At 39.8% G+C, this 21,844-nt stretch overlaps 1 protein-coding gene across 1 annotated transcript; it reads right to left on the bottom strand.

The window, feature by feature from the left end:
• Positions 1-1,063: 1,063 nt before the first annotated feature.
• arhgef25b (Rho guanine nucleotide exchange factor (GEF) 25b) lies at positions 1,064-19,693 on the bottom strand. The gene is made up of 15 exons (XM_061042583.1): positions 19,332-19,693; positions 11,440-11,762; positions 11,225-11,329; positions 9,354-9,481; positions 8,094-8,160; positions 7,791-7,894; positions 7,523-7,592; positions 6,278-6,367; positions 6,092-6,184; positions 5,169-5,219; positions 4,656-4,733; positions 4,363-4,554; positions 4,091-4,271; positions 3,739-3,998; positions 1,064-2,015 (listed from the first exon to the last, which is right to left on the bottom strand). Exons 1-15 carry the CDS (start codon positions 19,423-19,425, stop codon positions 1,911-1,913), a joined length of 1,941 nt encoding a protein of 646 aa, XP_060898566.1. The 5' UTR covers positions 19,426-19,693; the 3' UTR covers positions 1,064-1,910.
• Between the last annotated feature and the right edge of the window lie 2,151 nt (positions 19,694-21,844).

Genomic DNA, 21,844 nt, shown 5'->3' with positions numbered 1-21,844 from the left:
GATCATTTCTACAAATATACCAAATAATGTTTCTTAAATAAACTGTGCACCTTAGTTTTCTTAAATGTATCCACTAGAGGGCAGTAGATACACACAGGGTCTCGGTTCTGAAATCTATGTTGTTTTAGATTTGATTTATTACAGTTTCAAATATAATTTTGACATAAGAAATGACAATGCAACCAAGCAACTCAGCTTGTTTTTGATAAGAATGAAAGTGTGTAGGGGTTCAGACACATTTGTGGTTTCCTGTAGTGATTTGTGAAATCACTCCACATGAAACTGCAGTGAAAGTGGAGAATTCATTTCTATCAAGGGGCAATGATGGCCTAGTGGTTAAGTTGTGTCGCATGTACGGAGGCAAAGCTGGTGGCCCGGGTTCAAGTCTGACATGTATCTCTCTTACCGCATGTCATTTGTCGCATGTCATAAAAAAATAATAATAATAATATAAAAATAATATCTATCAAAATGGAATATTGGATTTATTATTGAATATGCCTCACAGGCACAGGATCCCAAAGGGTTTATTGTTGAATAGTCAATCAGATAACTACACTGAGACATAAAATGACCACAAATACCCAACATGACCAAAGAGATGTCAAACATCCAGAAAAAAAGCTAAAAACAGAATTAAACCTATTAAAACGATTTTGGTCATTTACTTACAAGAGATGCAAAATGTCACATGACACCAAAAGATTCAAAACAACAAGTAAAATACTTCAAAAGTGATGCATAGTTACCAAGAGACACAAAAAGACCACAAAGACATGCAAGGCAAACTGCAGCAAACAAAAAGCTACAAAACAACCACAAGACACAAAATAACTACAAAAAAGCAAGAGACATCATCTGAAATCACTATAATGTTACTACAAATGTTGCAGCCTATGATTCTAGTCAGTGTGGTCGTTATGCGTCTCCTTTTGTCTGAGTATCTTGCTTTCCTGAATGAACTGCTGAGGAATATTTAACCTGTTTGTGCCCAGAGGTACGTGGTTAAAACAGACAGAAACATACAACATTCAGGTTACTTTTTAGAAAAGAATGACAGATCTTGACAGCATTTGTATTTAATCAAAGTGTGTGTATCAGGACACACACATGTCGAAAAGTTTTATTGATTCAATCCCGTATGAGATTGTTTACATTGCAGAATACAGTGATGGATGTCAACCTTTGTTTTATCTTGTTCCTCTTTTTCTCTTTCTGCTCAATTTGTGGTAATTTGTCAATGTGTTTCGTTCAGATAACCCCTCAACAATGGTGGAGTTAAAATAGCCCACTGGAGGGAAAACACCGCAATTTACTAATCTGCTGGGAAAGCACAGACATACAAAGCTCGTACAGTAGGGGCTCGGATCCCACAGTGAAGCTGGACTCTACAGTCACCCAGGGATGTAGTTATTTGGGGACATAGTCTGACAGAGATTTGAGAGCCAGGTCTCAGAGGGAATTGAGTCAAACTATTCTTATGAAAATATGATGCAATACAAAAATATTAATCAAGGAACTTCAATGGAAAAACTAAGAAATGTATGCATATACAAATATGGAGCACAGTTTCTGTGGTGCTTCAAAACCATATTTTAAGACATTTAATCGTATTTGTTCTCACCATCCCCAGAAGAATTGATATGCAGTGTATGCACACACATACACTCAGTCACACTATTATTAAAGAGTATCAAATCCAGGAAAGCTTATGCCATAACGGTAGTCAAGGGAAAATGAGGACAACACATACAGTTTAGACAGACAAACTGAGACCTCTGTGACCTCTGTGACCTCTGTGACAGAGTGAAACAAAGATGCTGACAGAGCACCACTTCCTGCATGTTCAGATAAATTCAGGTTATGACTGACACGTCTCTCCTTATCCAGAGTTCATTTATCTTTGCAGGTCATTGATGCTTGCTCCCCATCAGCTCATCCAGGTTTGTTGGACGATTTGCTGAATGAAGTTTATCCTCGTTTAATTTGGTTGCCTGGAAACCAGCTGTCAAACCCTGAGAGGAAAAAATAAGGCAGATTAATTGTTTTCTGTTACATGAATTATATTTCTTTGAAAAATGAATCAATTTTCATAGATCCTCCACTCGAATGAGAAATTCTAAAGGGGGGGGGGGGGGGGGGGGGTAAATTGAAATGAACTGGTACTTTTAAAATTAATAAAACAAACATGAAACACAACTGCTAATTGCTTTACTGTTTTAATCATTTAAGCAGAGGAAAATGAGATCTAAATAAATATTCAAAAAAAGTTGGTCTCTACAAAATTATTTTCACCAGCTGAAACTTCTAACTGCACTTTGGTTGTTTGCAGGAAGTGTATACGTTTTTAGAGTTTTTACCAGCCTACTGTTGTTTGAAACTCAACATTAAGAGAAGTATCTTGTGCGGGTCAATGGGTGTTCTCCTGTGTGGGTCTAATCAAGAATTCTGCCTGATAAATGGCCATTAAACTTACTAGTGTCGAGTGCTTACACATTAGTGGATTCATTTGGGTCTCTGTCAATAATATTACAAAGAATACAATCAAGATCTATATGTTAAGTTTTTTGAAGACAACTTTTGCCTACTTCAGACTGGATTTTACTTTAACAAAATAAAGAAAACTGAGCTGTAACTTTGATATGTCATGTTGGTAGAAAACAGATGTTTATTATCTAAAGTCTGGCAAATTCTTCCCCCTAAAAGATAAGCACCATGGAGGTTATAATTTTGGCAACACGGTAAACATGTCTGAGTTCCTCACCTAGAAAGCAGGATGGAAGCACGGCTGTTCCAAAAAAAACATGAAGGGGAAAATTAAGAGGACGGGAGCAACTTTATAGAATCGGGCCAGATAAGAGTGTCTAATAAGAACTTTGTGATTAAACAATTTCCTTCTTGAAGTGGAAGTCTGAGACTATAAGAAAAAAAAATCAGGGCAGTTGGTCCATACACTGGATGACTGACTAACAGCAGCTACTGATTAGATCCATCAGGTTTGTAAATCCACACAGAGACAACAACAGGATATTAAACAAAGGCAAACAAAGAGCCATTTCCGCTCATCATCAGTGATCAGGTTGTGGCCTCAGGTTGCTGACACAGAGATAACAGCTCCACATAGTTAAAAAAAAAAAACAGTTTTTTTGTAATGGGCTTAATACTCACTCAGCTGTGTCGTTATGACAGCATTAAAAGTTAGTGCATTTCTAATGTATTTAAAATTGACTAGGCTAAATTTGACCCTATTGCACACTTTCTTAATGTGCGCTTTAAAAGAGAGATTACAATCAATAATAACGCCCAGATACTTAAATTGCGGCACAATACTAATGTTTTGACCAGAAATTGTTATATTCGAAACAATGTTACATTGTCTTTTTGTGAAAAACATTCCTACATTCCCTGGGGACTTCCCCCAGAAGAAAAATGTAGCCAATTTAACATCCAAATTAAGTTGTTTAAGAGTTAAGAGTTAAGAGTTAATTAAGAGTTTTAAGAGACTTTTGAGATTAACTATAATCTGACAGCAAAAAATTAACTTCCCTTTCTGGTTTAATTTCTTTTCATGTGCTGTTTTACACCTTTAACGACATGCAACAGTGATGTCACTGTATAGTAATGACACTGAAGTTTTTGTGATTTAAGGGAGGTCACTTTTAAAATTTGAATTTAAAAAAACATCTATTTCAGAATGTCAATGAAGTTTCCATTTTGTATCAAATGAGACTGATGTACCTGCATGCTATGCAAGCTGCAGGTCAAGCCGTTTGCTGTCCCATGGCCTCGTCCTTCCTTCAAGGCGGGGCTGTGATGTGTTGGATACAGAGAGGGCAGCGAGGTGTTGTAGGCCAGCATGCAGGGCTGCTGACGTCGGTCCATGGATGCTGAGGAGCGAGGTCTGAGGCCTGATGCTGACGCAGATGGAGACTTTATGTTCCTGCCTAGGCTGCTTGATTTGCTCTCCTTTCGTTGGTACTCTATCGGAGACTGAAGGGCTGCAGCGGACAGTAAGAGGTGTCACATGACTCGAATGTACATAAGAATAAAAAAACTCTTAAACTGTGCGGTCACAGAAGAAACACTTTACCATTTAGGAAGTTCCTTTGCGTCTCTAACATCTGGACCACGTCATTGAGCCAAGCTTCCTGTATATCCGGAGATGATGTCTGCATGATGTAACGTGTCAAGATGCCATTAGTCCCTCGCGAGGTCAGGGCCAGACAGCATGGATCTTCCTCAGAATGATCCTCCACGCCCAAACAGCTGACCTGAAGTAAGCAGGAGAATTGTTCAACATGAAAAAATGACATCAACCCAAGAACCTTATAGATGTTTTCAAACCTAGTCCATAACTCTCACCTTGATGCTGTTCTTAAAAGTGTACCCTGGACAAGAGAAGCCCTTTTTCTTATCTATTGGCTCACTGAAGATGACCAGCTGCTCAAACAGGAAGACCCGCCTCTCCCTCGGCCTGGACATTAGACCGCTTTCCTGCTCGCTGACGGAGAAAGTATCCTGCTGGAGCAGCTTCCCCTGAGCTGTGATTTTCCCCTGAAAAGAGAGGGCAAACTTGGTTGCAGACCTCAGGACATCCTGGATGCCGTAATGTGTTCCTCTTGCAATAATACGGAAGATTATAGTTTGTGTCTTACCTCAAAACCCTGCAGTCTGCCCACATTCATCATATCATTACAGCGTTTTGGCACAAAGCACATCACCTCCACCGCCCTCTGATGGAGGAAAGTCAGTGGAGGAGAATCAGTAAGTGGGTGAGTTATATACAGACTCCAATCGTACTTTATACATTCATTTGCCAACTTATTAGATACATGTGGCTAAAACCAAAGCGGTCCAACAAAACTATGCTGCAATAAATCCTCCCTTCATGAAAAACTATTGGATATTCAGCTGTGTTTTTCTTTATTTTGGAGGCTGAACTTGACTTGGGGTTTGAATGTATTGCTTTACACAAAGAGGTGAATCTCTGTTATGCAGCCTGTATTGATGTAAATGGAGTTGACAAAATATAAGAAACACGCATGACCCGAAAATGTATTGGAGGACTTTTGTATAAGACTTCATTGGTTGTAGCTAAAGTCAGTGTTCCTAATAAACTGACCGATGAGTGTAAATGTATGTTTTCACATTCAGTAGTGACCTCTTACCTGCAGCTCCTCAACATCCCGAGCTGCTTTGCTGTAGTACTTCAGGAAGTCCTGCAGTTGAAAGTTGTATTATGAGATTCAGTAACATCAAGAAAGGAGAAACAAATCCAATGTAATCAATTCCCTGCAGCTGTATGATTCCAACAAAGACATATGTAACGAATATACATAACAGCAATATTGCAGCTGGAGCTGGGGACATGTATAATGAATATTTCAAAGGAATGATTTCTCAAATCAAAATGGAATAAGTATGCAGACATTATACAAGAACAGTTGCACCATAATCAGGAGGGGCATGTTACCAGGAAACCTCTCTCTCTCTCTCTCTCTCTCTCTCGCTCTCTCTGTCTCTGTCTTAGTGTCTGAAGGGTAAGAGACTGTTTGACAATAGAGGGCCTAATATTTCTAGATGGATTAAAAAAATACAAACACCCAGTTAACCATGTTTTAAATATCCTGGAGACTTTGCTGGGATATCAATTTAACAAGAACTGTTATGAGGCTAAGGTGACCTCTTCCTTTTACCACTAAACACTCATCAGTTTATCCTTGACCACGAGTGAATGTTTGTGCCTAGTTTTAAAATATTCCCTTCAGGTCTTTCTTGAAATTTCACTTTCACAATAATTGCCCTGTAAAGTTAGCCAGGAAAGCATATTTCCAGGAAATTATGCCACAGTGAAGTAGACCTTTGACCTTTTTTGCTTAAAAAAAATCCCATAATCTTTTCATCACTTTATCCTATTGTGACAAAATTCTAATCGCTTCAATCTGGAGTCCAAGTGAATGTTTGAGCAAAACTTGAAAACATTTCACCCGGGAGTTCCTAAGATATGAATGGGCGTAAGGATGTAAGGAAAAACAACCTGATAAAAGCATGTATCACTGCCTGGCATGCAGAGGAGTGTTAAAGAGCAAACCTTTAGCAGTAGCTGATACTTCATTATCCTCTGAACAGGTTTGATGAGCAGATCATTGAGCTGCAGCCTGTGACCTAGCTGCTGTCGGAGATCCTGTCAGGAGGAGAAAAGCAGTGAAGATGTGTTGTCAGTAAAAAGTGTTTCAGGAGCGCCTTAAATCGGACTGCAGTGTAAAAGTTTACTAACCTCAAAGAAGGTCTCAATATACTCAGAAACAATGTGCTCTGATTTGGGCTTATTCTGGCAGTAAACAACATACATGTGAAGACGCCGTTCCTGGAAATACAAGAACTGATGAGCGAGAAAAATGACTCATGTGACAATAATTACAAATATTCTGTGTCATAAGGAATGGAAAGAGGAAGAATTAAGCTTCTGAGCTCTTCTGACTCAGTCTCAGGGTGTTTCCATTACTCTCAGGCCTCAGGGGTTTGTTGGGGGGGGGGGGGTTTAGTTAAATTTGTGCAGGGATTTTGCCTCATTAAATAGTTCCAGTGGCTGAGAAAGAAGAGAAAGAAAGGATGGTTTGATTTGCTGTTGCTTAATTAGGCAACACTGAGTGAAGCGGATATAGAAGCTGTGTTGGAAAGAGCTGCAATAAATCAAAAAGATTCTCCAAAAGTCTTTTTTTGTTGTAACAAGACTAACAAGGGGCGGCAGTAGCTCAGTCTGTAGGGACCTGGGTTGGGAACCAGAGGGTCGCCGGTGCAAGTCCCGGCACGGACCAAGTCCGGAATGTGGCCTGGTAGCTGAGGCTACCTGAGTGGCCACTTCCTGAGCACTGCAGAGTTGCCCTTGAGCAAGGCACAGAACCCCAAAAAAACTGCTGTGGGGCGCTCGCTGTGGGCAGCCCACTCACTCTGAGACCTCTCCATTAATGCATGTCCATAGGATACTGTTTGTATATGTATTTCGGCCTGTGTGTGTTCATGTTCATTTAACAGAGTGTAAAACTGAATTTCCCCTCACAGGATTAAAAGTATCACTTATTATTATTATAGACACAGATTTTTAAAGTGCCAATAAAAAGTATTAATCTGTGATGTTTTTTTTTTGTTACTGTTCCCTGGTATTAAAAACATTAAGTAATATAACAACAATTACTTATGAAAAACCTCAAGTTAGAGCTCTAAGATCTGTGATTCCAGCTCATTTTAAAACAGACTGCGGTCTCTGATTGTCATCTTTGAGAGCTTTTTAGTTGAACTAGTGTGATAACAAGAGCCTTTATTCTGCAGCTGCACCTGCAGGCAAGTGATCTGCAACATGAGGACACATCTGGATGGCAGGGGGCCAAGGCTTTACACACAGCCAGAGCTCTAATTTGTGTGATGGCTGCAAACTTTAGCTGAACTTTAAAACACCCACAGAGAGACCTAAAAAAAGAAACTTCTCGTCAGAACTTTGTTACTCACTGATCTGTGCACTCACGTGTTTGATGAAGAGCTGGGCCAGACTGTCTGGATCGTCCACACATTTCTCCAGCTCTCCCAGGAAATAACTGTGTTAAAACGAAGCAGAGAGGTTCAGGAGGCAGGAGTCACGCAGCCAAAAACACACAGACACTCACAGACACTCACAGGAAGGAAACACAAGCACAGAGGAATATACAATCATGAAACATAAAGTGCTCAATATAATAAGTGTACACTGTCAGAGACTTTTCAAATTCAAAGACAGAGGATCCGCTCTCACTCACTCCTTATGCCAGTCATAAATCTGGTGGATGTTTCCAAAGACAATCCTGTCCTTTCCTTTCATGTCCTCCGGAACTCCTTGATTGGCCATGGTGGCCATGTAGCCCTATAAATACATAATTGCACACACACACACACACACACACACACACACACACACACACACACACACACGTCATAAATCGCAGTGGTGTCAAAAAAAAATGTTTCTTTAAGACGTGAAAGTTCCAGAATACTAATGGCGTAGGAATCTGAAGTATGTCTTGTATAAATAACATTATTTAATAAATAAAACAGAGACACACCTGCACTATGAGTCCAAGATCTTCCACATACAACCGTTCGGTCTCTACTAGCTCTGTCAGCACATATCTGATAGAGAGAGAGGAAAACAGAGAGAGAGAGAGAGACATGGAGAGAGATAGAGACGAGAAAAAGAGAGGAGGTAATGGTGAGTGAAACCAAAAATTTTAGATGTTGATCATTTACTTACAGAATGAAACATTTAAAAATAATTTAACTGTATACTTGTTAAAGAAAGTTTGATGTTTTGGAAATTCACTGATTTGACCTGAGTTGCATGAAAAAGTTGAAACCACACTGGCCAGCTGGCCTATCTTATCAGTTTATCTTATTTCATTCTATCTTATTTAAGCTTAGCTTAATTTATTTTATCTTAGTTTAGTTTAGCTTAACTTAACGTAGCTTAGTTCAAACTATCTTAGCCTAGTTTAGCTTATCTTATTTTAGCTTAGCTTAGTGTAATACTTGAAACGGGAAGAAATATTCCACTAACCCTAACCCCATGCCCAAGTTAGAAGTCACAACTTCCAGTGTTAAAAAAATTTAACAAATTTAAAAAAACGTGATCACAATGTTGTGATCAAAGTCACACGAGTGTCTTTAGCTAATTTCTTAATTAGTAAAAGCTGTGCAGAGGATAAATGTTTTTTATAACTTTTTATAAAGGATGGCTGAGATGACAGGCAAACAGGGGCAGTGAAGCTGTTTACCAGGAGGCTTAAGGCCCACCTCAGCTCCATGTCTTGTCTGTCGCTAGGTTGACCGAAAGTTAATGGAGTCAGTCCATTATGTTGACTGCTATCACTGGGCTTCAGCCCTTCTCTTCAGAAACCAGTGGGTTCCATCACTCAGACTCTGTTTGTGTTTTAAACCAGCAGGTCAGCTCAAGCATGTTAAGTCTTGCTTGTTTAATTCATAAAGGAGCCAGATGCAGTGACTTCCTAGAGTCTTTTCTGGTTTCAATTGCAATAAAAATGTCCATGAACATTTTTCCATGCCTCTATATTGATGGCAAAGAAGATACATCTTGACTAAACTTAAGAGGTGATGAAACTGTCTCATCTTTGTGCAGAACAAAGCTAGCTGTTTCCCTTTATTTCAGCACTTTATGCTAAGCTAAGCTAAAAGTCTGCCTGTATACAGTTTACCATACAAGCATGAGTCTGGCATTAATCTTATCATGTCACGCTTAACAAGAAAGCAAAAAAGTGCATTTGACAAAATCTCAAACTTCTCTTGTAAATATAACTGTAAAAACATACATGCTCTTCTCTAAGGCAATGTTCATCTCCTCCTCGCTGTCTATTGTAGCAGACGACTGGCTGGCCGAGTCCTCAGTCACTTTGCAGCTGTCTTCTCCATGGAGATTGTTGATACTCGATTTTTGACTCTGAAACACACAAACAACACAGTACAGGTTTTAGTTCATTAACATTTTAACATATTATGTAAGAAACAACAGATAGAAAGACGTCCCGTTCTGTTTGACAGTTACACAAAAAGGAAAGCACATTTATCAAAAAACTTTGCAAAAGCAAAAAAAAAGTGGTTTTACATGCGTGTGTTTGTGTTTTCATTTGTGTTGTGAATGCACACAAAAAAAATCTGCAACGTGTGGAAATCTAGGCTATTCAATTGGTAGAATACAAATGATGAATCCTCCATTACCAACAGATGATGTTAATGAATTTGATCGATAGAACACTTTGAACAATTTGTAAAAGTGTTTACAGAATTGGTGGTTCAATTATCAATTTCTCAACTACCTCTGCTGTGATTTTGACAGAAAGACCATATTTGAAATGCTCACTCAACATAACAGCAGGCAAAGAGCAGGAGCTAAGGCGGGCCTTAAGCCTCCTGACAAACAGCCTCAACACGCCCCTAATTATGCTTAACTCGTATCCTTCATAAAATCAACTTCAATGAGTACCGATGAATACAAAAATTCACACCTTGTTGTGTGTGCTGATAAGATATTAACTTATCAGACAATAATTGTTTTTATACCGGGCTGTAAATGTGTTCATTTCTGCTGTCAAAACGGACATTTGAGCATTGGGGGTGTGAATGGGAGGTCTGGGGCTTTTGGAACCAGCCTCAAGCGGACACTTGAGGAATATCCTCACTGGGTTCATTTTTCAACACCCGAGGTTGCCGCTTTTTGAACACAACACATTTGAACAGAAAATTCTCAATTCAGGGTAAGAAAAGACCCCCTTCGCTTTGCTCACACTGTCGTGGTTCCATTGAGCAACAACAACCTGCTCATTCAAATTATCCTGCTTATTATCAAAAATTAATCAATAATTTCAAAAAATTGGGGTGGGGGGGTTATTTGATTAATTTAAAATGATCATTTCTTCATCTAACAAACCGTCTGTTGGAATCCACAGTTAGAGCCATGTCTGTAGCAATGGTTATCTCTGTAGCCTTCATAAAATGAGCTCAACAAGCCTTCATCACTCACATTTGACTGAACATTTCCACTAATGGTAATGTGAGACAAGGAGAACAGAATAGACAGCTGTTTAGGAATAAAGTCAATAGATTGTGTGGCGCTATATAGCCTAATTCAGTGTATATGATACCAATAAGTTCTTTGCAAATAGTATGTTACAACAAGAACTAAGAGTGAAATTCTGCCATAGCTCCTCAGCAGCAGCAGCCCCTCAACCAGTTTGCTGCTGACAGTGAGGGTGAGGAAGAGCCCCTAAGCACTACCAAACACAAGCCATGAGCCCATAACTCCAGAGTGCGCAGGATTCAGTCAATGCTAATATTATACTGTGAAGAGTGCAGTCTAGACCTGTTGGGAAAAGTGCCACGACAAATCGTAAAGATTTAGCGCAATATAAATTAAACTGACTTGAAAGATTATTGAAAAGACGTTTGTAACGAGGGACTAGTATCATATATAATATCACATGGTTAGTCATAATTATGTGTTGTATAAGTTGCAAAGAAAAGTGCACTTTTTAAACCTTATATACTAGAAAGGCTGAACTTGTATATCTCCAGTAAAAGGTCATGAATTAAAGTGGGCTGGTCTGAGAAAAATTAAACTCCAGGGCTGAAAATGAGTCCTCCTCTGGCCCTGGAATAGAATAGAATAGAATAGAATCGACATTACCTCACTCTGCATGTCTCTTTCTTGCGGGGGGTTAGGTAAGGGCCTCTGACAGGGCAGTTGTTTGGGAGAAAGAGCTTCTGGACTACACATCCTGTTTCTCCACACCTGTTCAACACACACACAAAATATCAAAAAGAAGAAGCTCGCTGTTAGGTGTTTTTAAGTGCAGGAGGTTTAAATTAAAGGCACCGCATATGTCTGTCTTAGAGCCTCACTGTGTCTCCACAGGGAACGATGGAGTAGCTGTGGTGCGGCTCCAGAGGCCTCAGCTGAGCTTCGCTGTGGGAAAGGAGCGATGGCGGCTGCCGCCCGTCTGACCTGCACATCTGCTTCTCCACTTTTCCCAGTCCCTCTCTCGCATCAGAGCTTAGCTTGCGGACAGGATTGGTGAGCCATTTCTTGAGGGCGCTGACAGGGTGCCGTGATCCTCCAGTTGGGGAGTGTGAGCAGGGGCTGGAGCTGCCTGAGGCCTGGTGGGGCACAGAGCCCACTGATGGAGGAATGCTGCCGTCACTGACCGCCACAGAGTACGACTCCGCTGCAGAGAGACATTAAGAGAGAGCAGGAGAGACAGAGGGGGAAAAGGATTGGGTTAACGTACAGAAGCTAATTGTGGGGTTACGTCCTCTCAGGTCAGATAATGCAGACAGATTTCTGCACAAAAATGCTGTTCAATTTCCTGTCTTGAGCCTTAACTGTAACTTTAGTACAGTACATACCGATCCTAAATCATTCTAAACACCAAAAGGGATCTGTTCTCACGAGGAGGGACTCATAGATTCAATTGGAAATGATGTACTGCAGCTTGACTGCACATAATTGTTGTACATGAAGAGAATGTATTTCAACCAAAAGGATCAACCCTAAGCTCTCAGCCTGTTTAAAAGATTGTCAGATGTGTTGATTCTTTTTTGTCATATTAACAGTTTAGCCAATCGGCATTCGAAAAGCAAAACAACCTATAGGCTCTGTAGTCTGTACTATTTGGTAATCCAGTTGTTTTGTCCTTTTCATGTCGCTCTATTTTTATATCTCTCTATTTAAACTTATTCAGTATCTTGACTGTAAAAATGACTGTACTGTACTCATGCATTGAAATCTTTTATAGGAAGCTAGTAACTGTCTGATAGATGTCATGCAAAATCCCCCTGTGAAATGTAGTAGAACTCTAATGAAGCATCAAATGGATGAAAATAATACGAGTGAATAATTAGTAACTCAGCGTTAGTTCATGTTCAGGTAAATGTGCAGTAACTTTAGTTAATGGATCTGTTGGATCCCCCTGTTCTGGCACACCTCGTACCTGGAGCCTTGTTTGACAGAAGTAGTTTGTAGCTCGTTAGTAGCACCTAATGCTCTCTTTATTTCTCCACCTGGGCCTGAACCAGTACTAGGGCTGACACCATTTAACTCCGCAGCTGGATTTGGTTTCCAACTCTACGTCTCTGGAATCTGGTATCTAATCCTCAAAACACACTGTTTTCACCAAGCACCCTAACATTAAGATGTCACTCTGTTCTGCTGATCATAGCAAAGTAGAATCTGTCAGGAGCCCCATTTTGTCGTTTTGGACTCTTCCCAAAAGCCACTATCCCCTGTCAGCACATTTATGTAAGCTGTAATCATAATAACAAGCTTTAAAGAAGCCAGTGGAAATCTGGGCCAGCTTTGTGCCAAAACTGCCCGCTACTGCCACGATAGTACACTACAGTAACGCTAAATAAGTGAATAATGTTTTTTTTTCTCTCCACCATTTCACTTCTCTTTTTATTTCATGGGGAGCAGTGAAATCTTCCCTAAATATGAAAAACACAAAAAAAATCAAAGATGATCATGGTAGTGATTTTATTCGCATTTGCTGACAGATTCATTCTAATGGATTTACAGAAATGCTTTTAAGATTCATTTAACAAATCTGTAGCCATGATAAGAGCAAAGCAGAAGAGGATCAACACATTCAGCTGGTGCGATTGTCTACAGATGCTCACATACAGTACACACAGACACTGTTTGTGATCATGATGAGAAGAGACAGCCATCTGCTCTCCTTATTTTTCATCGGTCAAGGTCAGCTCTTACAGAACAACAAACACCGCCTCACCATCTGTCAAATTATTACAAGTGCACCTTGCTGCAGGTTCGTTAAGTACATATATCAACATATTCTACAAAGTGACCCTTAATGGTGCATAATGATCATTTGTGACGTCCAAAACAGCAGCTAAGCTCTGAGACTGCGGCTTCATGTTTGTTTGAGACACTTATGTAATGTGTCATTTTCCCACAGTGTAACAGCTGGACCCCCGTCCTGACTGCAGAGAGTGTCAGCAATGCCTGCTAGCATGCATGCTGTGAATGCTTCCTCACATGCGGGGGGGGGGGTTCTCTCAAACACTCCAAACAAAGTCTCACAAACATTAGGTGGATTGGAGGAGCCTTTTAATCAGTCATATTCTTTTTTCTAATATTGGCCATTACTTAAGCGATATAACTCGCTACATTTGGAATCAAATCAACTGATGATGCACAAGGCTTCATAGCATATTCAAGCCAACAACTTTTGGAGTTTATGCTGTTTATTCTTTGTTTGTAGAAAACCAAACAAGTTTCTGCTCCTTGCCTCTGGCTTTTCTTTCTGTTGTCAAAACCATGTACACCAATATCAGCCTAAAAAAAAGTGACAACATTTTTCTGTACGGTCTTTGAGTTGATCATTTTCATTTTCATCAAGTTGTTATTTTAACATTTTCTGTTTCTTACTGGTAAACTGAAAGATCTTCTACTGAGTAAAACCATGTAGCGGTCTTTGAACAGTCAATGTGATTTGATGTGATATATTGGGCACATCGCTGTATCACAGAGGGTAGTTGCACTAACTTTTAAAATAAACACTTAGAATTGACAAAACAATGTAGTAAATCCACAGTTAGAACGTAAAGGCTAATAATTGATCAAAACTAAATCTATTCTATAAATCCAAGCTTACAATGAGAAGATAGTGTTTTAGAAGTTAGCTTATATTACATAAGAAAAATAAATATACAAATGCTTATCCAGCTGTGGTGGGGTGGGGGAGAGAGAGAGCGAGAGAGAGAAAGAGAGAAAGAGTGAAAGAGCGAGAGAGAGAGCTGTTTCTGTGACCTACTTTAAATTAAAGTAGTCACTCTCACTCTCTTTGCATAACTCTCTCTCCTTCTCTTTGAAGAACAGATGGCTTGGAGACAGTTAGCTCCACATTAGCCTGTTTAACTCCATAAATGGTCATGGTCAGCAGTGGCAAGATGCTGTTTGAGCACTGCTTCAAACAGTATGATGACACCTCAACAAGTCTTAAGTGTGACTAAAGTATATCATATGCCAGGCATTTATTGGTCTGTGTATGGGATATTAAAACTGTTGGTGCTCGTAATTCTGTGCATGCTGATTGATGAAATCATCCCTATTGCGATCAAATCCAGTCTGCTTCACTTCCTGTCGGAAAAATTGCCAGACAAAAACTACAAATCTGCCCCTTTTATGTCATCTGCATCTGCTCACTCCTAACCTTGATGGTGCAGGCTTCATCTGACAGATTAATATAATTAAAACGCTCACATGCACACGTACACAAACGAGTCGTCTTCTCTTCGCAGCATGAAAATAATTGTTGGCTTCATTTCTAAAAAGGAGACTTTAACTTGCATGCATGAAGTGATAGAAACATTTGCATTGAAAGCTCTTTGACAAACGGTTGGTAACAATGTAAAGATGCAGAGTGGAGCTCAAGGTTAAACCAGGATTTGATCGGCTGATCCCCCTTTTCATCAACTTATTCAAATCCAGAAGATGCAAACATCTATAGGACATTAGCCTGTACTGCCTTGTAATAACAAAAGTGCCTCCAACCACATCAGCCTTCCATCTTATGCATATTTATTGTTTTATAACTGTGTTGTGCTGTGTGTGCTGCTAAAGCTACCTGATATCCACTGGCCAGTTGCCAGTGCTGCATAACAAAACAGTTCAGTAAGTACTTAATCTCAAACTCAGAGACACCGGGCATTTGAACAAACATTACATCACGGATGTTGCCTTTGTGTTCAGATATCCATGAATGTTTCACCCCTGCAGTTGGTTTGCTCTTTGTTTCGGTCATTATAAGATTATTTGTGTTTGCTGGTCAACTGTGATAAAAATGACAGCTATTAAAGTGATTATGACTGTTATCCCTACATGTCATGATCTAGTTGAACTTTTGTATTGCACCAGGACAAATGACTACGTTTTCTTCAGACCATTACTTTCTTTTACCCAACACCAATTTCATAGTTCTTTGCACTGACATCAGTTAGCAGTCTGCTAATGATTCCCCAAGTACAAACTAAACATGAAGAAGCACTACACTACAACATGTCACTGTTTCTGAAGACAGAGAAACTGCCCCAACTCTCAAATGTCTAAATAAAAGTTGAAAATGTTCATGTTATCTACTCTCTCTGTGAGCAAGTTAATATGGTAACATTTTACCAAACATGTGGTGCACAAATCAAAAAGATGCAGAGCTAAATTAGCATCAATTTAAGTTGTGCTTTTGGATTGTAAGCAAGCAAAAGCTTCACTGTTTTCCTCATCAATAACTTCGTCCATCTACAAGCAGACAGATGGTATATCAAATCCGTCTGCTAAAAACAGCTGCCTGCAAGCTGCGGATCCTGTGACAGCCTCTTTGCATTGTTTACTTTCCTGGTGCTGCTCTCTGGGCTGCAGACTTGTGAAGCAGTGTTATCAGCAGGATGAGACACACCAGGGGTCAGGTGTGCGTCATGTTTAAATCAGGGGCAGCAGCCGGTCTTCGGTAGACCTCTATCAGATCTCCTTAAGACGACGAACCTCTCTGCTTTTGATTTTGGTTTCTTTGTCTTTGGTTTTACAGAAGAACAACCAAACAGCACACTTCAGCTTACCCACACCTTACACAACTAACTTTACAGATTCTTCAAATTTACAGGTTTTTGTTTGTTTTGATTTCATTTTCTTTCAAATAACTGACTTTATTGATTCTTAACATGTGTGTCTCCTGTTTTTTCTCCAGCCTAAGAGCTGGGTGGTGACAATGCATACAGTTGCATGTTACGTGTAAGTACACTTAAAAGTTAAAGAAAAGGCTCTCTGACGACCACAGAATGATAAAGGTCGTCATGAACACAAAACAGATTAGATGACAGGAAGAGTCCTTGCTATCCTAACTGTAACTTATGCCCTTTGTGTTGACACTCACAAACAGGAACACGAGTTGTTAAGAAGGAAGAAAATAGCTGACAGCGATTGAAACATCCCATCACACAGGCAATGTTAAGCAAAGAGAAAATGTCAATGACATTCCTCTAAGATTATCAAACTAAATTGAGAGAGCAAAGGGATCTTAACAGAAGGTTTTTTTTTTACATTTCACACATCTATCTGCAGAGTCTGCAGAGCAGTGCAGCTCAAAAGAGAGCTATTCTGTAATCACTCCCTGAGCAACTGGAACAACAGAGGATTTGAGGGTCGGGGCAGTAATGGGATGTGTTTGTGTTTGTGTGTATGCTTATGCAGTATGTTTGAATGTGTGTGTGTGTGTGTGTGTATACAGCTGCCTCTGAAGTATTGATACACAGCATTAAAGGGATAGAGATTAAGAAAATCACTCTGTTTTTACATGCTGCCTCATAAATACTTCTTCACCAAACAGCAGTGGCATGAAATAAAAAATAAAAAACAGGACTTACGCTATGCAAGAATAGAAAGATAAAAGTGTTATACTTAACAGTGATGCTATACTGGCAAGTGGTATTATGTTTTATCAGGAAATAAACTAATTATTTCTCCCTCCTTATGTATTTCATTGAGACCAGGTGACAACCAAACCACCGGTTTGTAACATCTGAAGTCCAAATTGCACAGTTAAAAAAAGGCTCTATGTAAAATAATGAAATAAATCTGATGAGGTTGAATTATACCTGAAATTTGGGACTCTATTTTTCATGATGGAGTTGGCGTGTGTCTTGAGTCTGGACCAGTTGAAAACCACTGCTGTAGATGACATTAACTGAAATGATTTCTCTACAGTTTTGTCATGTTGGCACCTTTTGGAGAATTTTACTCAAAAATACTGGAAAATAATTTGTGTGGGGTTAATCGTCGTTAAGGCATGGCAAGGCAAGTTTACAAAACCATCCATACACAAAGCAATTCATTGTGCTCTGTGGTAACTGAACATCCAAGAATTATCCAGTTTATTTTGAATGAACTATATTATAATAATTTAGAAATTATTTGCAGCTGTGCTGTGCTTTCCATTCAAAGCCATTTCGGGGGTTTTTTTATACACTTTTTCATTGGTTTAATCTGTTCCTTTCCTTTTCTGTTCTTTTCTGTCTGTTTTTATGTGGCACACTTTGGGCTGCATGTTTGTATGTATGAAAGGTGCTTTATATTAAGTTGAGTGTTATACATTTTTTGGTTCATGCTGCTGATCCACCACTCTGACCCAAGATGTGTGTGATTGACCAGAGTGGTCCCATCTTGCATTTTGTCTGATAAACAGACAACTCCTCTCAGATAGAATCTCATTTGGTGGCAATCGCTGTTGTTCACAAGAACAAGTCAGCTCATGAATTAGTCACCATGCATACAATGTATAACTTTGATAGTGTAATGTTTGCCAACCCCTCCTCTTCAGCTCCAAACTCTCATCAAAAGATTGTCACTTGTAGCTCCTGAATACAAGAGGTCGACGTCCATAATGACAAAACCCAAAGCTTCAAAAAAGTCTACTTCAACATGTGTGACATTAAGGTGGCTAAGTCTGTTTCTTTTTCACATCTTATGAGTCAGACATGAATACCTGATCAGCTCTAGCTCTTTTTCTAAAACACCGCCAGTATCTCCAATGTTGCTGAAATTCTCACTTGTTACCATTGCTTGGTCATTGGCTGATTTGTAAACAAGGAGCAACAATGTTGGAGCTAAAATGCTTGAAATTGTCAGGCTTTTTCCACTTGGCAAGCAAAAAAACAAAAACAAATACGGAGCAAAATACAGAGCTCTCAAAGATTAACCAACCTCTCTAGTAAGCCCTTTTTTTCCTGGTAAGGTTTTGGCCCGTTGGCCTGATGTGTCTATACAGTAGCTAGTTAGTAAAGGGAAAGATCACTGTTTCTGCCTTGTTGTTTTTGCATCCTTACAGTGAAACAATTCTGTTTCACAACAATTTCCCAAACAATAAAGGAACGCAAATTTGACTTGTCGGGGCAAACATTAGGATGCCAATATGAGCCTGTACCCAGGAATATTCCAGAGGAGCTACCCGCACACCAATTCCACTGGGCTATAACTATAAGCCACAAAAAGTCCACAGGCTGAGATATATGCAAAAATAGTCTCTTTCATTAAGACATGAGTGGTCAAAAATATAGGTGCTCGCAGTGCAAAAAAGCAAACATAAACAGCAGCAAACGATTTAGTGCTGTACTATCATCAGTACTACTGATGATATCGGGTATCTCCTCGTCAATTTTCTAAAATTGTCTCCAATACTGACACATCCAAGTGAAACTTTTTTTTGATGCCCTGAGTAAGCACAGTCTCACACCTTCTGACGTACCCAGGAAAACACTTAGTGGAGGCTAATTCAGATTACAAATAACAACGTGCTATTAGTCTTGCAGACATAGCTAAGGAGTGTGTGCTTGTTTATGTGGTTGATGCTTTTAAAAGGCTGGGGGGTATATCCTACAACTATTTTAATTTATCTCTGTCCTCTACAACTCCAGACCACATTTCCGCCAAAGACCCAAAGGAGGACCGATTTATCCAAACTGCACAGTCAATAGTTTTCAGGATATCTGATGATGCTGCCCTCTCACTTTAACAGGCATAAGAGCACTGTCATGTGAATGGATGGATAAAGAACGCTTTATTGTAATTAGACTAAAGTACACTAAACAGAAAGGAGAATTACTTTCCGAACATTGAGTAAAAACATTTTTATATACAAAATGTTTATATATAAATCATCATCTGTAAAAACTCCATAAATAAGGGAAGAATCGTAGTTAATGTCCAGCTGAACAGCAGCGCTACATACCTCTAACTTGGACAAAGCAGCAGCCACATTTACTGAGCAGTTTCCTAAACAGGTGTGGACAACCACATCCTCGCTGGTGGTGTCCCCCTCTCATAATGATCCACTCCTGCAGCCAGACTGAAGACTAACAGAAAGAGACATCATGCTTGGCAGACACAGGAACTAATCCTTTAGTAACTCCAAGAGGGGATCCACAGTCATGTTCCAAAACTGAGTAGAAACTCTGGAGACAAAAAAAAAGGCAAGCTGCTCCTATCCCATGATTAGAAGAATAACAGCAGGAAATACAGAGAGCTCGTGCTCTGCTTCACTCTGCAGCCGCTCTGTGTGGTCAGATAGTGGGCAAAGATTATGAGAGGGACCAAAGTGAGTGAGGGAGCGACAGAGAGGCAGGCAGTGGGAGGGGCTGTGGCGATGAAGGGGGTGGAAGCTTACACACTGCACTGCTGTGCTAACATCTGTTTCCCAGTTCAACCTCCAATCATTTCACTTCCCTCACCTCCTGCTTCCTCTCCCCTCTCTCCCTTTATAACTCCCTCAGCAGTGTCTCTTCTCAGTGCTGCCTCTGTGTCTGTGGGAGCATATTCATGGCTCCCAGAGAATGAAAAACTGAGCAAATCTTCTCTCTATTTCTTAAGCATCTGCATGAAGTAAACATTTGGGGTTTTGAGTGTTTTGTCCAAACAATTATTCAATGGAGTGCCATAGAATGTGTGTTGGACAGTTTGTCCCTCTGTGGGTGAATTGTTGCAGGTGACTTGTCAATTTTTTTCATCCAACACCATGTCAACTTGCAAAAATGTGTCCAACAGTGGGGTTTATTAACAGTGGTCATTAGGTGCAAAGGCTCTGCAACAGCAGAAATGATGTGCATTTCGAAAAACGTTGCACATTCAAAAGCAAAAAGACAAAACAACTGCATTGACATCAAATGTGTCATTTGTTTTTTTTGCTTGCCAAGTGGATACATACATGAAACAAGTCAAAAACCTAAATACACATATTCAGAAAACAACTGCAAGTAGAGAAAAACTGCAAATGCAACCTCAGTGCTCCAGTCCTGTAGCGGCACTCTGTGGGAGTGGCCTGTCAATCACTGGTAGCACCGACCTAACATTACCTTGCTTCATCCTCTACTTACGCATATGGGAGAATAATGTACAAAATGATCATCATGAACCCTTTTCACACATACAGAAATCTCCTGAAAAACTCCACAGATTTGGCTACATGGAGGTGCTTTAGGCTATGTGTGAACGCAAAAACAGCCGCATTTTTCGCGCGGTCTTTACCCGGAGTTTATCCGGCCAGACCCCTAGTATTTTATCCGCAGAAAGTCCAAGTGAGCTGATGTCTGAACACGGCAGCATATACTCCGGAGATTTCAACTCGAGCCAATAGAAAGAGAATGACATTTATATACAGTGACCGGCTAAAGTGTCTGCACGAGACCACTACGATCTCAGTGCATGTAATTAAACGGCTGCATTATGTTTTCTGTTCATCAGTATTTTGTTCTCCTCTCTTTTGTAGATGTTGTCATTCCATTGGATTACACATAGCATTGATATAAAGGCAAATATTCTCATTATAATGTCGAGTAGCGGACTCTGTTGCTTCGGCTGCTACTTGCGCGTTGTTTATTTACGTCACGTCTTACCTCAGGAAATCCCCCCCCCCCCCCTTCCCTCTGACAGGGAATGTCCCCCGCTGTGAGGAGCATATGTGAATGACTAGGTCGGGAGAATCTCCTGAGCGGTTCTCCTGTAAGTATCTAGATATTATCTGGAGTGCATATGTGAAAACGGCTATATTGTGATTCTTGAAACTATAACGGTTGAGACCACAAATGTATTTGGAAAATGTTTACTGAGGTAATAAATGGACTGAGAAATCAGGTTAATTTTCTCATCTGGTTTCAGACAATCAGAGCTCTTTTTGCAATCATTGCAGTCCCCCCTGCTGTCCGTTAGAAGGTATGCAGGTTTAAGGCATCGTTTTCAGTGTACTCATTTGAGATATGCAAATGTTTATCAAGGTATTAAAGTCTTCGCCCAAAGCTATCTTTTCAGCAGTTGATCAGATAGATTGATTGTAGTTGACTTCTGTATTTATTTGAATAGAGCGTGTAGAACTCGATGCTAGCGAGCTAGCAAAAGATGGAAAAACCAAACATATTGGAAAACTTGAAATCAATCACATCTTCTCATCACTTCAGCCATTTTTTTCTCTTTGGGGAAACCAACAACAATTCTAAATGCCATAAGCTTGCCAAACACTCTTGAACAAGCTATGGACAAGCTAACAAGCCAGTCATGGTGCAGGGGCTGACATCAACTGAGGCTCCCTGGGATCTTACATACAAATCCAGTCATATTAGAATTTAACTTAATAGAAAACTGGGGCAAATATTGATTTTAATTATTTTTAATTGTACTAATTTTATAGCAAGTCATATAATTTCTCTAGTAAAGCCACTAAATTCTCCTTAAGTCACCAACACCACTAAAAGC

Source organism: Labrus mixtus, chromosome 7 (genome assembly GCF_963584025.1).
Source record: "Labrus mixtus chromosome 7, fLabMix1.1, whole genome shotgun sequence".
Classification (NCBI taxonomy): domain Eukaryota; kingdom Metazoa; phylum Chordata; class Actinopteri; order Labriformes; family Labridae; genus Labrus; species Labrus mixtus.
The sequence above is the reverse complement of the archived record's forward strand: the minus strand, read 5'-3'. Positions and strand labels throughout refer to the sequence as shown.